Consider the following 16,810-nt stretch of genomic DNA (forward strand, 5'->3'; position numbering starts at 1 on the left):
AGACATAATGTTTATCAGCGTATTTATTCCTGTAGCCATGCAAAATAAAAAAAAGCTGTTACAAATGGCAGATCAACCAGTTATAAAGCAGTGAGTAGAAAGTTCAGAGAAACACATTGAGAAAGACTTAAATCGATAGTGTTCAGGAGCCGGCACTCATAAAAATATAAAAGCATTTTCTCATCATATGCTTGTAAAAACTAGATGGCCTGAAATTTATGTTTCAACTCTGCTCTTTTACTACAGTTAACACGAAGAGCAATTAGATCTGTTGAATCCCATCATTTTATACAATGCTCTTTAAAGGGTATAAATTACTTGGCAACAGATTAATTTGGGCAAGGGCTACAAAACCCATAATTACTGCAAGGCTAGATTTTCAACAAACAATTACAGAATCAATGCAGTGAATTCCCTTTTTTTATAGTATTGCAGTTATGTGGAGTGGAAACGGAAGGAAAAAATAAAATAAAATCATGAGATAAAAATATCAGGGCTAAAAATATATAGAAGGCATAAATGTATGTTAAACATTCCCTTGAAATTCAAAAGAAAAGTTCCTGCCAGAAGATATGTATTTATATATTTTATACTGATGGAGATTAATATACCTCCCCTTTCAACAATTAAATCCTTAGGAACAGTAGCACTATCGCCAAATACCCCAGATATGCATGATAGATGTTAATAATGAGATGACTGTTGCGTTAGGTCGAGGGAAGGAATCATCAACACCTACTAGTACTTTAGGGTCTTCCATGTTTGTCAGACTAATAAAAGAGATGAGATTAGCTGACGTTTGGACAATTCGATTGTCATTGGTGAGACATTTTTCTTGCCAATCCATGAAATATCATACTTTATCCAGCAATGATCTGATCCCTGTCTCTTGTATGCCAATTACCCTAGTCAAAGCAGTGGCATATCTTTCCAGACAGAATGCACAGGAATGGTGCATCCACTAAGGAAAACCACCAAAGAGAAGGAGAAAACACACCCCTTCCAACTCACCATTGGCAGTCACCGAAAATATGTTCTCCCCTTACTGCTCTGTCGCAGAACAGTCACAGCTGCCCTCTCTGAGCCAATGGAGATCTGATGTGGCCGCCATCCCCTGGTCAAGACATTCTCTTCAGAAAAACTGCTCATTACCAAGGGGGACATGAACAGTTTACCTTCCACGACACCTGCCCCTAGCACACCTGTAATACATTGACTCTGTGCTGCAGGAGGGAAATGGCTGCCAGAATACTTGAGGTGAGCGGAAGCCTACAGGCTACTCACCTCGACTCAGGGACCCAGAGTAGGGGAAGCCAGCAGCAGTGTCTGACTGGGGCATGAATGGCCCACCAGAGGGAGTGTGGCCAGCCATCATAAAGGCGAGACCAGACACTAGAGGGGGAGTGGTCAGCCCACGAAGGACAGCTAGCACCATAGTGTAGTATACAAAGAATGCAGTGTGTATATAAAGAGTAGACAGTCTTGACCTGCCCCTTAGATTGGGCAGAAGTCACCAAAAATCGGGATTGACCCACTAGACCAGGCTTGGCTAACCACATTTGGAAAAAATAATGTGTACATTTATAAAATTCCAACCAGCCCAGGCGTTAAATCAATAGGATCCACAATTAATACTTACACCTTCCTCCAGCCCCAACATTAAAGTAATAGCATTCCCATTTAATAAACCTATTTCCCTCCCTCCAGACAGCCTCTGCAATAAATAATTTGCATTTCCGTATAATATACCTATTTCCCCGCAACCGTCACTGCCATTAAATAATTCATATTCACATTTAATAGACCTCATGCTCCTCAAACTCAGCCCCACATTAAATAGCCCCCAAACCACCCCATCTTAAATGAATAGTCCCCACTATAAAGTTAAATTGCCCCATCTTCTCCCTACAAACAAAATAGCACCAAATTTTTAGCCACCACCTACCACAGACACATTACCACAAATCCGCTGTACCATCACACACACATTACTGTGCCCCTCAATCACTATGCTGTGCCTCCTTATGATCATACTGTGCCCTTCCTGCTGCTTTTGCCCCCCTTTCACCTGGCCCCCCTTCATCACCCTGTGCAATGCTGCTTTTGCTCCCCCTTCTCCTGGTCCCCCTTCATCACCCTGTTCAATGCTGCTTTTGCTCCCCCTTCTCCTGACTACCCTTCATCACACTGTGCCATGCTACTTTGGCTCCCCTTCACACACTGCCATGCTGTCTTTGCCCCCCTTTACACACTGCCATGCTGTCTTTGCCCCCTCTTCACTCTCTGCCATGCTTCCCCCTCACTCTCTGCCGTTCCCCCTTCACTCTCTGCCGTGCTCCCCCTTCACTCGCTGCCGTGCTCCCCCTTCACTCTCTGCCGTGCTCCCCCTTCACTCTCTGCCGTGCTCCCCCTTTGCGTCCGTTCCTTCACTTACCTTTTCTATTGGCTTATTTCTTCTCTTCTGTCTTGTTCCTGACTCCTCTCTGCAGCGCTCCTCACTGAATGTCGGGCGTGATGATGACACGCCCAACATTCGGTGTGAACAGAGCAGAGAGGAGTCGGGGAACGTCGCGGTCACGCGAGTATTCTGTTTTTTTTAAAGTTTCCATCTCCCCCCAAAAATGAAGGGAGCGATCAGGGTTGGGGGTCCTACTGGGGATAGCCCGGTCCCATGGCGGGACAGTAATAAAAAAAATAAAAAAATGAATAAAAAGAAAAGAAAAATTAAACCACAAGGCAATAGCTCTTAAAAAACACCCTAAACCAAAGGGCACTTACAAAGAATGGAGGATGGCTCCATGTGGAAGGGACTTAGTAGGGGAGGGGCTCTCAATTCAACAGTTTGAGATTTAAAGTGCCCTTGCTCCAATTCCACCTACTATACCCCATTGTAGTAGTGTCCCCCAATGACACGAAAGAGAAACATATAATGCAATCTGGTTATGGTGGACCAAATCAAGGTACGTTCTACACTCATTGAAAGAAGAGTCTGAGAAAATGCCTGCCTAGGTGCGCATTCCTAGTCCAATCAGTAACATACAGTCTTGGTGATTATGTCTAAAATAATGCAGGAAGTATGCTTATATGCAACACTGATTTTGCTCCAGATCTCTGCAAAAATCATTTTTAAAGCCACTTCAGTTAAGTACCAACCTTGTTTTGTATATCCATTCAATTTGATAGATTTTACTATATGTCATATATAATATGAAAGATTAAAATGATATATTCATGATAATGGAATATACAGACCTGAGAAACCATGTTTAGGTTGTTATGAACGTGAAGATAAAAGGTCTTCCTTGTCCATGCACAATAACAATTGTTGCTTGGTAAATTCAGTAGCAACCAGTAAAAATACTGATGCACGTCACTGCTAATAAGCTCATGAGTCAAAAACCAACATTAATGAGGCCCTGGGTCCTGGTAAATAAGAATCTGCATGAATATTAGCTTAGCTTGAAAAACTGTTGCCTTCAATCTGTGCGAAAATGAGCGATATGTGCCAATTAAAGATGAGAAGACATCAACGGCATCCCTGAAATGTATGTAGTGTTTGTCTTATTTAGAGGTGTGCTCTCATATCCCTCCTAGTTAGTCATGCAAATTCAGATTATGCCAGGCCATTTGGGTTATTTTGATCACATATGACCAACATAACATACATAGCACGAATGTTCAATTAGGTCACCATTGTAGCTGACCAAAATCCAACAAAGAGACCCAATCTCTAGACAATTATTGTACATACCTTTCTTCCGCATGTGCATGTAATGAACTTTTCGATCTCCATATTTTGGCTGTCTAATTCCACAATTGGAAAGAGAGTTGCGAGCATGGTCAGGGTTCATCCCAAAATTTAAATGGTGACTTGGATGTGTCATCGCTAGCTGTAAAACAAACATTTATTTATTTTCAATACATGACATGTGTTGAGCACACACTGTTTCTAGGATAGGGAATCCAACTAGTTCTAATTGTATTAAATCAATTTTCACTTCATTTTATAATTAGAATTAAATCTCCCCAAAAATTACATCAATTTGAAAATTCAGTGTTAAAGGCACTCACAAATGTAATTCAGGCACTAAATAAAATCACACTATCAATAACAGAGTAAACACTACAGACAAATATTATGCTAATTAAGAGGGATACGTGTTAATTTATCCCCTATTTATACAAACCATATCCACACAAAAGAAATAACTGTGCTGGACTATGAACCCAAGATGTCTCATGGAAATAAATATGTATCAATTTAAATTTTAACAAGATGGATTAAAATAAGATCTTATGACAGAATTTACAAATACAACGAATTGGCATTAAAGTTCAATAAAATTCTATATTTTAATCTAATTGGGCATCTAAACTATAAAGATATATCACATACAATAGACAATTTAAACAAAATTATAACATATGTAAAAGGATACACACATATAGGGGCAAATATATAGAGTGGCTTAAAGGAATGTACTGATGGAGAAAACAAATAAAGAACAAAAATTCCATTGTGTGTAAGTAATACATAATAAGGAAATCTTGCAAGTAACGACTTCCTATACCAGTGGTCAGGGAACAGGGGTAAATTACCCCAAATGGGGTAAAAATGAAATTCTTGGGGGCAATGCTGCCAATTCACATGCTGTCAGTTGGATTGTAGACCCCTTTAAATGTGAAATTGCTGTTGTACCAGAAGAGTCTCAAGGGTTGGCAGAGGTACTTCTTGAGCTTCGATGCAATAATGAAGCACGTATTGCATTTGAAAACAAAGCAGATCTGTCATATTTTTGGATGTCAACAGCTGCCAAGGCATTCAAAATTTCACATGAGGAGGCAGTCAAAAACGTGCTGTCTTTTGCAACAGCCTACCTTTGCGAACAAGGATTTTCCACTCTCAACGCACATAAAAACAAAGCAGAGAAATCGATTGGACGCTGAAGACTGTATTCAAATTGCTCTGACATCAAAATGCCCCAATATTGATGCTCTCGTATAAAAAATTAAGCAAAATCATTTATCCAAAACCTGAAGTTTTGAAGTTGAAGCTTTCAAAGAAATTTTGAATAGATTCAATAAAATTTTGAATTGCAATAATATATGATTTCCTTCCTTTCAAATAAAGGGGGTAATGTTGGCGTATCTAAATATATTTGGGGGTAAAAAGGTAAAAAAAGTTCCCTGATCCCTGTCCTATACCGTCCAATGAAATACCAATAGGTTAATTGGCTTCTGACAAAATTAACTCTAGTGTCTGTGTCACTGTGTGGTAGGGATTATAGATTGTAAGATCCATTGCGGCAGGGACTAATGAGAACTATTAAATACTCTCTATAGAGCACTGCATTATATGGAACTGTTAATAAATAAGTAGTATATTGTAAGTTCCATAGAGAAGTAATCTTTTGCCTGCAATCAGTAACTCACAGTTTATACCTTAATGACAGAAGATGCAGTCCCAGTAGGAATATTAGTTCAAATAAAGTGCTTCTATACTGGAGAATCAGCAATCAAGTAATTGTATGTTGGCCACCAAATATGATTAATATTTGTATGTGATGTTCCCATGCTCAATACAAATCACAGTAAGAGGAAAGAACACACATTGGTACAGGATCTTTTTGTTCTGCCCATATCCTTTCTATTCCGTCTCCTGTGGACGTGTTTCGTCTGCATTCACAGACTTGATAAAAAGCTGAATGAATATGTGCGCAGAATATGTGCGCAGAAAGTGTCATTAACTAGACTAGCCATATACACTGCCCCACATTTATTAAAGATTTGTTGCAACATGCTAATATTTGTTAACACATAAAATAATAAACAAAAAACTTAATTATCAAGTCACAAAAACAGACCACCAAAATGAAAATGACAAATATATAAAACACAGAAAAAAAACAACTCTTTGAATTGATGAAAAGCAAAGCAAACTGTCTCGTAAACGGATACACTGTTACAATTTAGCTTAAACCCCTCCAATTATTCTCCGTTCCTTTTTTGTTTCTGTTCCTCTCTCCTCCCAAATATCTTTTGAAAGTTCAATAAAAAGTTGAGGTTTTTTTTAAAAAACAAAACAAAAAGGAAACTAGCTCTTATACTGATAGACAGTTTGACTGTTAGATTAGCTTATACCTGCTCTCAGAGTGTGTTTCTCCAAGGAGATTGCAATAACTCAGAAGGGAATTAGGTGCAATAACTGTAGTTAAATGCAGGTCAGGATGATATTCCAATCACTGACTAATACAGAGAGACCACTTCACACTCCCAATGTATTTTATATATCCCAAAAGAACATGATTAATTATATGAATTTTTATCATTATGAGCGTCAGTGCAAAGAATAAAATGAAAAGAAAAATAAAAGTTCATTCTTCAAATAATACATTTGAGAAAGAAAAAAAAAGGAAAGTAAAGGAAAGGAAAGGAAAAAGGATAGAAGAAAAAAGAACACACACTAGGTCAAATTTCTATCATCAGACTTTTACAGGTAAGAATTACAATGAAGAAGTTACTACAGATAAAAATCTTCATTCTAATTTTACAATTTACATAGTATTTTATCAGTCTCCATTTAAACATTTCTAACATATTACACTAGGTGTGCTCTTTTGCTTTCTGTTTTCAACATTCTATGGGTCTTCTGCTGGTAAAGACCTTACAACAAGAGTAGCACAAATATCCATCTATTTTTTGACGTAATTAATGAAATTTGATAGCAGGAGCACAATACTTGGGACTTGTTTAATCTCTCTCTCATGTTTACATGATCCTCTACTGTTCTCCTAGGGGTTGGAACACAAAGAAACATAAAAACGGCACCAGGGCCACTTCTGTTATAAACAACAAGACATGTATTATACCCCATTCACACTGCACTAAAATCCCGGGTTTTTGCCGGGGTAAGCTCAAACGACCCGGGTCTTGGTGCAGTATGAATGGTACAAGTCAAAAATCCCGGGTCTAAAAACCCGGGTCGACGGGTAATTCCCGGGTCGGACCCGGGTTGCCTGCACTATGAATGGTGCAACCCGGGTTTTTCAACCTGGGTTGCACAGAAAACAAGCTGATTGGCTGTCTGCCTGTCTCTGGAGGATGATGTCACAGTGTCAACCCTGCAATGACCTGTAATGCTCACAATATTTACATTAACTGCATACATAAAACCAGGAAAAAAAACTCGAGAGGAAAACAACAGTATGGACTGAAACAACTACTTCTATCATCCACACTATAAGAAACAAACGAAAGAGAAAGGTTGCACATACTTTACATAGGTGACTAAAGTAAAGTACGGAGCGGTGAGCAGTACAGAACGGAATTGGTGGAAACACTGAAGAAATGTCTGATTGTTTACAAATGATACAATGGAACAATAAAAATGAAAATATCTTATAAGATACACTCACACATCTTTATGGACAAAACAGCAGAAAAGCAGACTATTACAAAAAAAAATATGTTTTCAGCCAATGAAAACTGCTCTGGTGATGACTCCCACAAATTGCCACGGCACAGACTTCTGCAGTATGAATGGGGTCAACCCGGGAAATTCCCGGGTCCAAGGTGCAGTATGAATGGTGTTTCTGAGCTGGGACGCTCCGAGCCCCGGCAAAAACCCCGGCTTGAAAAACCCGGAATATTGCCGGGGTGGCAGTATGAAAGCGGTATAACATAAAATTATAAAAAAGCCTGTGCTTAAAAAAACAGTTATGAGTTTATCTCCATTCGCGATACACTGGAAATAAGGGTTCACACCGAGGGCACACACTGTTAAGATCTTATAGTTGAGTATTCCCTTGAGATTATTGAATGTATGTCATTCTTCATAATTTCTGAAATTTAGACTTTACATACTGCACTATTGATTTGTGTTGCATCATTCTTCTTTAGATCATATTGGTATAACAGAAGAATACCAATGACGATACTAATTTTTTAATAAAATCTACTTCAGATAAGCATTTTCATCGCAATTTTACAAAGTACACAGTCTCCAATTAAGAATTTCTAATATACTACACTACTCAGTGTAAGACTCATTGCTCATACTGAGCTTTTGGAGTTTTTCTTCCATATTTAGTTACATCAAATGATGTATTTTGTTGTTTTATAGAAATATAAAATGTGAAAAGTACTATATAACAATTTCAATAATGAAAATAAATACATTATAAAGCTAGGATATATTATTTCATATATCACTATCACAGCACGTCTTAAGAGAGAATCCCCAATTTATCTTATTATTATACCAATAATAAGTCACTGCATGGTCAGTCAAGTTAATGGAATCTACCTATTTACATAGGTTGAAAGAATTCAAGATGTGGTATACATACAGATCCAAAACATTCAGAACTACATAAAACGTGGCTTTCATACTGACACAAAGCATCCGGAAACTACCCAAGTGATTTTTTTAAGGAAAGAAAAAACACTTCTACAGGAAAAAATTAAATAATTATTGAATTCCAGGTTATCATTGAGGTCCCCTGGATGCAAAGATTGCAATCTAAGTACCCATAAGTCCTCACTAAAGCAAAATCTTTAAACTCATCAACACCTCTTGTAGTGTTTTTTCTAGGTTGTAAAGTCACGGCCAAAAAGTTTGAGAATGACACAAATATTGATTTTCACAAAGTTTGCTGCTTCAGTATTTTTAGACCTTTTTTTATCAGATGTTGCTATGGTATACTGAATTAAAATTACAAGCATTCCATAAGTGTCAAAGGCTTTTATTGACAATTACATTAAGTTTAAGCAAAGAGTCAATATTTGCAGTGTTGTCCCTTCTTTTTGAAGACCTCTGCAATTCGCCCTGGCATGCTGTCAATCAACTTCTGGGCCACACACTGACTGATGGCCGCCTAATTAATGTTTGGAACTTGTCAGAATTTGTGGGTTTTTTTGTTTGTCCACCCGTCTCTTGAGGGTTGACCACAAGTTCTCAATGGGATTAAGGTCTGGGGAGTTTCCTGGCCATGGACCCAAAATTTTGATGTTTTGATCCCCGAGCCACTTAGTTATCACTTTTGCCTTATAGCAAGGCACTTTATCATGCTGGAAAAGGCATTGTTCATCATCAAACTGTTCTTGGATGGTTGGGAGAAGTTGCTCTTGGAGGATGTTTTGGTACCATTCTTTATTCATGGCTGTGTTCTTAGGCAAAATTGTGAGTAAGCCGACTCCCTTGGCTGAGAAGTAATCTCACACATGAATGGTCTCAGAATGCTTTAATGTTGGTATGACACAGGACTGATGGTAGCGCTCAACTTTCCTTCTCCGGACAAGCGTTTTTCTAGATGCCCCAAACAATCTGAAACGGGATTCATCAGAGAAAATGACTTTACCTCAGTTGTCAGCAGTCCAATCCTTGTACCTTTTGCAGAATATCAGTCTGTACCTGATGTTTTTCCTAGAGAGAGGTGGCTTCTTTGCTGGCCTTCTTAACACCAGGCCATTCTCCAAAAGTCTTTGCCTCACTGTGCGTGCAGATGTACTCACACCTGCCTGCTGCCATTCCTGAGCAAGCTCTGCACTGGTGGGAGTGGGATCACTCACAATTTTGCCTAAGAACACAGCCATGAATAAAGAATTGTACAAAAACATCCTCTAAGAGCAACTTCTTCCAACCATCCAAGAACAGTTTGGTGAGGAACAAAGCCTTTTACAGCACCTTGCCAAAAGGCAAAAGTGAGATCTAAGTGACTAGGGGATCAAAACATGGAAATTTTGGGTCCATGGCCAGAAATCTCCCCAGACCTTAATCCCATTGAGAACTTGTTGTCAATCCTCAAGAGTCGGGTGGACTAACAAAAAACTCACAAATTCTAACAAGCTCCAAGCTTTGATTAGGCAAAAATGGGTGGCTATCAGTCAGTATGTGGCCCAAAAGTTGATTGACAGCAGGGCGAATTGCAGAGGTCTTCAAATAGAAGGGTCAACACTGCAAATATTTACTCTTTGCATAAACTTAATGTAACTGTCAATAAAAGCCTTTGACACTTATGAAATGCTTGCAGTTTAACTTCAGTATACCATAGCAACATCTGACAAAAAGGTCTAAAAACACTGAAGCAACAAAGTTTGTGAAAACCAATATTTCAGTCATTCTCAAAACTTTTGGCCATGACTGTAGTCCTAGTACTTGGCATAACATGGATTCCCTATAAAAAAAAAAGTCTTGCTATGCTTTGGATATGCAGATGGTACCAGTTAATTCTGTGCTCACAAAAGCGTGCCTTCTTGACTTGGTGATCCTACCAACATATTGCAAATTACAGAAGCATTGGAGAACATATATCAGGTAAGTGGACTCACATTTAATAAATCCCTGCATAGCAAAATTAACTTTAGTGACAGTTTGGCAACAAACTTACAAGTCATACATACGGGCCTGTTACAGCTGTAAAGATCTGTTAAAAAATCTATCCAAGTATCTTTCTTAACTAAAGGTTTATTTATACTGGAGGGGCTAAGCTGTTCTTTCAATTCTGATTTTTGTTCTAAATGATAATGGGTCCCTAATATAGGGTCTCATTTCAAAGTATTGATATATTTACATAGAATGTTCTTAATTTGTTTCAATTTCGTGTGGCATTTTGAAACAAATGGAATGAAATTACATAAGGAATAAACTCCTCTTTTCATTTATACTGTTTTTGGCCTAAAGTTCTAAATTAGCAGAATGAGTAAACAATTCTTGCAAGAGACTACTGGGATAACCCCTTTGTATGAAATTATCCAACATATTTGCAGCCTGTCTTTGGAAATCAGTATGTAGGGCACAGTGCCATCATTTGCTATTTTTTTTAGAATGTTATCAACCCAAGTTTTATGACGCCCACTTCTATAATGTAATGTTATAGTCAGAAGGAAAGTCATAGTTTAAAGAAATAATTCACTCTTCCTTAACAGAGACAGTAATATCCAGGAAACTAATTGTACTGTGAACAAAGTAAAGTGTGAATTTTATATTATAATCATTCAAATTGAGGCACTTAATGAAATCTAGTGGCAAATCGTGACCTTCCAAAACAATAAATTGTCAATATAACTGCCATAAAGCACTAGGTTTGCCCCATCACATATAATTCTTCTTAAAAAAATGATTATTTGTGAGAATAAATTAAATAGAATCAAGAAAATCATAAAGCCTCACTGAGATCCTCCCATCATGAAGTATAAAGGTGCATACTGCAATTACCACAACATGATGGGGAATGTGAGTACACAAAGCTTGGGCATCTAGTGTAAGAAATTTGTAACGTGGCGCCAACTGATTTTCACAACCAAATTAAGTATATGCACAAAACTCCACAAAATATTTCTCACAACCTCTGACTTATGCTGGAGTCAATGCGGGAGCATAGGTTTCTTTTATCATATATGATGGGAATGTCCCCTCATCTCCACTTTCTGGAACCAAATTACTGATTGATAGAACAGATAGTAGGCTACCATGTGCCCCCAGTAAATTCTCTTAAATATATCTTCTTTGGAATTCTTATCTGGAAAAGTCAGATAGTAGAAATTAGAATTTTTGGTTAATAGCTTGTTTTTTCTTCTTAAATATATTATTTTAAGAATTAATTTTTTGTATAACTTCCCATTAAAATGTATTTTTTTTAACTCTAAAATTATAAACTAATATATTCACTCTGGTGTCCTTGAGAGTCTTCCCAAGCAGTCCTATGAAAACATAAACATAGCACAAGGGTGGGATATTGGGCGGCCAGAGCGCTTAGAGGAAAAGAAATTATGGGTAAGTATAAGTCTATTATTTCCTCTCCGTACTCCATGATACCCTTACAATGTGGTATATTAATGCAGCATAATAAACAGCTCCAACAACTTCTTAGAGGATTTTCCTCCCAAACGGCTTGTCAGCAGCGGATGAGACATCTGCAAGATGTCTGGTGAAGGTATGCAGAGATGAACATTCCAGCTGCTTTGCAGATAATTTTTGCTGAGGCCTGAGCCTTTAAAATTTCAGATACTTCATGTTCATTCTCTTTGTAGCCCTGAGCAATATTATCTCTAATCCATATTGCCAAAGTAGATTTGGATGGAGCACATACTTTGCGGGAGTCTCCACAAGAATGAAAAGTTAATCAGTTTTCCTGAATCAGTTTGTTTTAGAAAGATAAGTAAATCCAGGGTACGTAACTGTGCTTGTGGACAGAGAGATGGTAGCATTTTCTTTTGGTTAATATGAAAAGAGGAAACTACTTAAATAAAACTGACTAATTTTTAATACGATCTTATCTACATGGAGGATCATATGAATTAAGTCATCAAAAAACAATTTATAACTTCTTTTCCAGAAAAGTTCTAATAAATGGCGATAGATATTTGAATTCCGAGCTACTACAGCTACCATAGCAAAAAAAAGGATTGTGATCCTTCCTTGCATACCAAAAACACAAACAGATAAAAGCGCTATAGTTCAAAAAACACAATTATTCCCAGACCAAATACGACAAAAAAAAAAAAGTTTAATCAGCCCAAGTATTAACTACAATAAAATATACATATCAAAACAATATCAGTGAAATTCTTAACAAGCTACATACAGGGAGTGAATCTAGACACTATGCTGCTTGTCATAACGGGCTGGGTACCTTATTGCGACGGTCTAAACACCAACAAGACATACCCTGACATGATGACACCAAAGCCGTCATTCCTGACTGACTGACTACTCTTTTTGACTACTTCAAAAACAAATTTAAGAGTTCCGACCAATAAAGATCTTGGCGGGCTACAATGACGTCACTTTGAAGGGCAACACTATTATTCGTGCTGTTAAGGTGGTAATATAAGAAGGCGCCGACTATACAATGTGCTTTACAATGCCTTTGCCGCCTTCAATTACCACCTTAACAGCACGAATAATAGTGTCGCCCTTTGTCACTGTAATGACTACCACTGGTCATAACAGTGATCAAAAGTGTTAAAGTGTTGTAGGTTTATTTCAAAAACTGATAGAGGTGGCAATAGGTTTAATAGATTGTGGGCAGCATGGTGGCTTAGTGGTTAGCACTTCTGCCTCACAGCACTGGGGTCATGAGTTTGATTCCAGACCATGGCCTTAACTATGTGGAGTTTGTATGTACTCCCCGTGCTTGCATGGGTTTCCTCTGGTTTCCTCCCACACTCCAAAAACCTGCTGGTAGGTTAATTGGTTGCTACTAAATTGCCCTTAGTCTCTCTCAGTGTGTATGTTAGGGGCTTTAGATTGTAAGCTCCAGTGGGGCAGGGACTGATATGAATGAGTTCTCTGTACAGCGCTGCGGAATTAGTGGCGTTATATAAATAAATAGATGGTGATTATGTAAACAGGAACTATACTGGATGCATACATTGAACACCACACATGCTGAAGGTTTGAATGAGGTGCTAGATGTAAATTGTATATCAGAACTATTTTAGTTTATTATGAAATTGTTATCGTTATTTTTTTGTTTGTTTTTTTTCTCTGATACATCTAACAATAGTAATCATGTAAGAAATTACACCCTTTAGAAATCATTGATTATGAAGAATGTTTGGCAAGATATACTATTAAAATTATACAATTTATTATTTATGCAACCATCAATGTAATATGAGCTATGTAATCACGATACTTGTTTATTCCATAACCATTAGAACATCACAAGTTATATACACATGTTTGAGATGGCTTTTGATGTTTGTTCCTAGACAGACATTGCAACATAAATCTGAAGTTGTGTCTAACAATCGTGTTTCTTCTTTTTAGTATATTTTTTTTTTCTAGTTTATCGTTTCTCATTGACATTAAAGTTTGTTGGGACATTTAGAAAATTTCTGTGTGTTTTAGATACGATTGTCTTTCGGTAACTGTAAAATATCTATATAAATAGTTGAGTTAGACCACCCCATTCCATTTATATTCTCTCACTAGAGATTAAAACAGTAAGGTCTACAGAATCTGAATTGCGATTTCACTGCGTGAGTAGAATCGGCAGAATGTGTTACGTAAGGAAAAGGAAAAATTGACACTTTACTGGATGTTACTCCCTCGGACAGGGCACAGTCCAGGAAGCTCCTGGTACACTTTCTTAGTGGGATTATAAGATAAGGGTTAATAAAATTCTCCATCGACCACATGTCTCATGGCCACCTTTATGTAATCTTCACAACCTCCTCTCTTTGTTAATTAGGTTTAAATGTATTTTAACAATTAAAATTTGCTTCAGATTATATTTTTTTTTTTGCACAGAAATTAATAATTAACCTGACATAATATAATTTCTTTGAATATATTATATAATAACTACTTCAAAGATATATACATTGGGAGAGGGAAGAGGTCTATATTAATCAGCGATTGGAACATCAATCTGAACTGCAGTTAACTAAAGTTATTGTAGCTAATTTTCTTCTGGGTTCTTGCAATCTTCTTTGAGAAACAAATGCTTATAAGCAACTTTGTAACAAGCAAAAAGTTTATCAATATAAGAAGGTTTACTTGTTTGTAACAACTTTTTATTGAATGTTCAGCAGATATTTTGGAAGAGAGGGTACATAAAACAAAAAATTGAGGTAAGTCGGAGGAGTACAAACACAATTAAAAATTATTATAATACAATAGTAAGATGCATATCCTTTGTAAGAGGAGTCACATATTAAAGTTTAGAACAAACTATTATGTCAGAAAACATTCTAAAAATATGCTAATTCTGCTAAGAGAAGAGCGAGGACATATTAAGGAGGAGTACTAGGGGGGTCCTCAAGTGACCTAGACTGAAGCCCTGAAGGCTTACAGACCATAATTAAGTGGGTGGGAAGTTCCGTGACTTTCCAGCCAAGGGGTGCAGATGGTTGAGCGTTCAACTGAAGAGTTACATAGAATAAGTTATATATGCTCCATTCTATAAATGAACTAAGCTCTCTCTAAGTTGGCAGCTAAAGGAGGGCAGGAAGTTCGGGTCTTTTCCAACATGAGGTTATTTGGCATCCAACAATGTGCAGAATGTGTCATATTAACCTTTAGTAGCTACAGTAGGAGCAAGGAACATGACTGCAGCATGCCCAATTGTGGAATTCTAAATATAAAGGTGGAAGACCTACCCTCACAACAGAATCTTGGACACACCTATAAGATGTAGTGCAAAGTACCCTCTTTACCCATAATACCTCCAATAGAGACCGGAAAAATGCTGTGCATCTTCAAGGGGACCAGATACCATCACAAATATATTTAAACAGTATTCTCTCTAATGCACTTACAAGTGGATAACGATACAGAGATAGCTCTGATTGCTGCCTATACCTCCAGGCCCAAGGTCTCCACATTCACCCAAAAATGTATCTTTATTCTGTGTTTTATATATGTCGTATGCATTATGGGTCATGCATCAGCAAAAGACTAAAAGGATGGATAAAGGCGGAGTGAAAAGATCCTCTATTATGCTGTGGAGATTCAATTCTTCCTGTGATTTAGACTGAGCAATGGGAACATCACACACAAATATTAAGCATCTTCCTAAGGATCAACGACGATGGGCAATTGTGGAAGTGTGTACACACTCACGATCAGCAGCGTAGGCAGATAATTGCACAGCGTTTGCAGTGTCACAATCTTTTCAACAGATGGTTGGTTATAAGAGATGAAGATCACAAATCTGAAGATAAATTGTGTTGGTGTGTCATGCTAATGAGGACTTTCAATTGTTGGTGAAATAGTTACAGAAATTGCATCTAAAGTAGGGGGATCAACAGCTCAACTTCTGTCCTTTGTTATTTTTGCCTTAGTACATTCATTTAATCTGCTCTATATATCTGTCCATATATGTGTATTATCTTATATGTAAAAATCATTGGTCTGTTTGTCTGTCTGTCTGGTTATGCATTCGAACACCCCTTCACTGATTTGGATAAAACCAATGTGAGGTGGTCCAGTTAAATCCTGGCCAGGTTTTAGGGGGTTTAGGCTACCAGTCAAACCTCCCATTGATGTATGCTGGGCAGAACTTTGACCCGGGGAGCAAGTGCAGAGCCTTCCACTGGATGGATTTGGATGAAAACTTCACAGACTGATAACATCAGATCCCAGAAGACCTATTACAAGGGGGATGCGGTTTCAGTTGGACCTCCCACTGGTATACGCTTGGCAGAACTTTGACCTGGGGAGCTTGTTCTGGGCCTTCCGTTGGATGGATTTGGACAATGGGCAATCACCCAGTGTCCAAAAACAGACACTGGACAGCCACCTTATGGATGTGCTGAAAATTAATTATAAAAGGCTGACAGTTACATCCAAGTCACTGATAATTTAATAACTTGAAGATTTAAACTCGGGAAACTCCAGGTATTTCAGCTAGTAGGCAATAGAGATATAGGTCTATAATGTAAAATAATGCTTCTGTCACAACGTTCCTGGATCAGAATGATCCATGCGTTGCCAATTTGATCAGGTGACAAAACAAAGCTTAGTAAGGACGCAATAGCTTAAGCTGGCAGTTACCAAATTGTGCACTGTGGCGATTTCACAGGAGTGCCGCAACCAGGGCCGGTGGTGAGCAGGGTAAGCAAGGCAGAGAGGCGCCAAGTGCTCCCCTCTGCCTGCCATCCACCACTTGTCCACTGGAGAAAAAAAATACTTACATGGAGCCCGGCACCCTCCTCCCTGCTCCATTTGCAGTGACTGTCGGGCGTGACATCATCACGCCCATCATCTTCAGTGAAGAGTGGCACAGTGAGGAGCCAGAAGAAAAGAAGACCGAAGAGAAAATAGGAAGAGACAGAAGAAAGAAGAGCAAGTAAAAGGTAA

At 38.0% G+C, this 16,810-nt stretch overlaps 1 protein-coding gene across 2 annotated transcripts in view; it reads right to left on the minus strand.

Moving 5' to 3' along the window:
• Nucleotides 1-16,810, minus strand: part of DROSHA (drosha ribonuclease III) — a 187,997-nt gene that overhangs the window by 73,292 nt on the left and 97,895 nt on the right. For both annotated transcript variants that reach the window (XM_075212935.1, XM_075212934.1), the window contains 2 exons: nt 3,752-3,890; nt 1-29 (listed from right to left, as the gene is read on the minus strand). The exon at nt 1-29 is cut by the window's left edge and continues 32 nt beyond it. In XM_075212935.1, coding sequence (XP_075069036.1) covers nt 1-29; nt 3,752-3,890 — 168 coding nt within the window. The remainder of the gene's footprint in view (nt 30-3,751; nt 3,891-16,810) is intronic.

Source organism: Mixophyes fleayi, chromosome 5, assembly GCF_038048845.1.
Source record: "Mixophyes fleayi isolate aMixFle1 chromosome 5, aMixFle1.hap1, whole genome shotgun sequence".
NCBI classification, from domain to species: Eukaryota; Metazoa; Chordata; class Amphibia; order Anura; family Limnodynastidae; genus Mixophyes; species Mixophyes fleayi.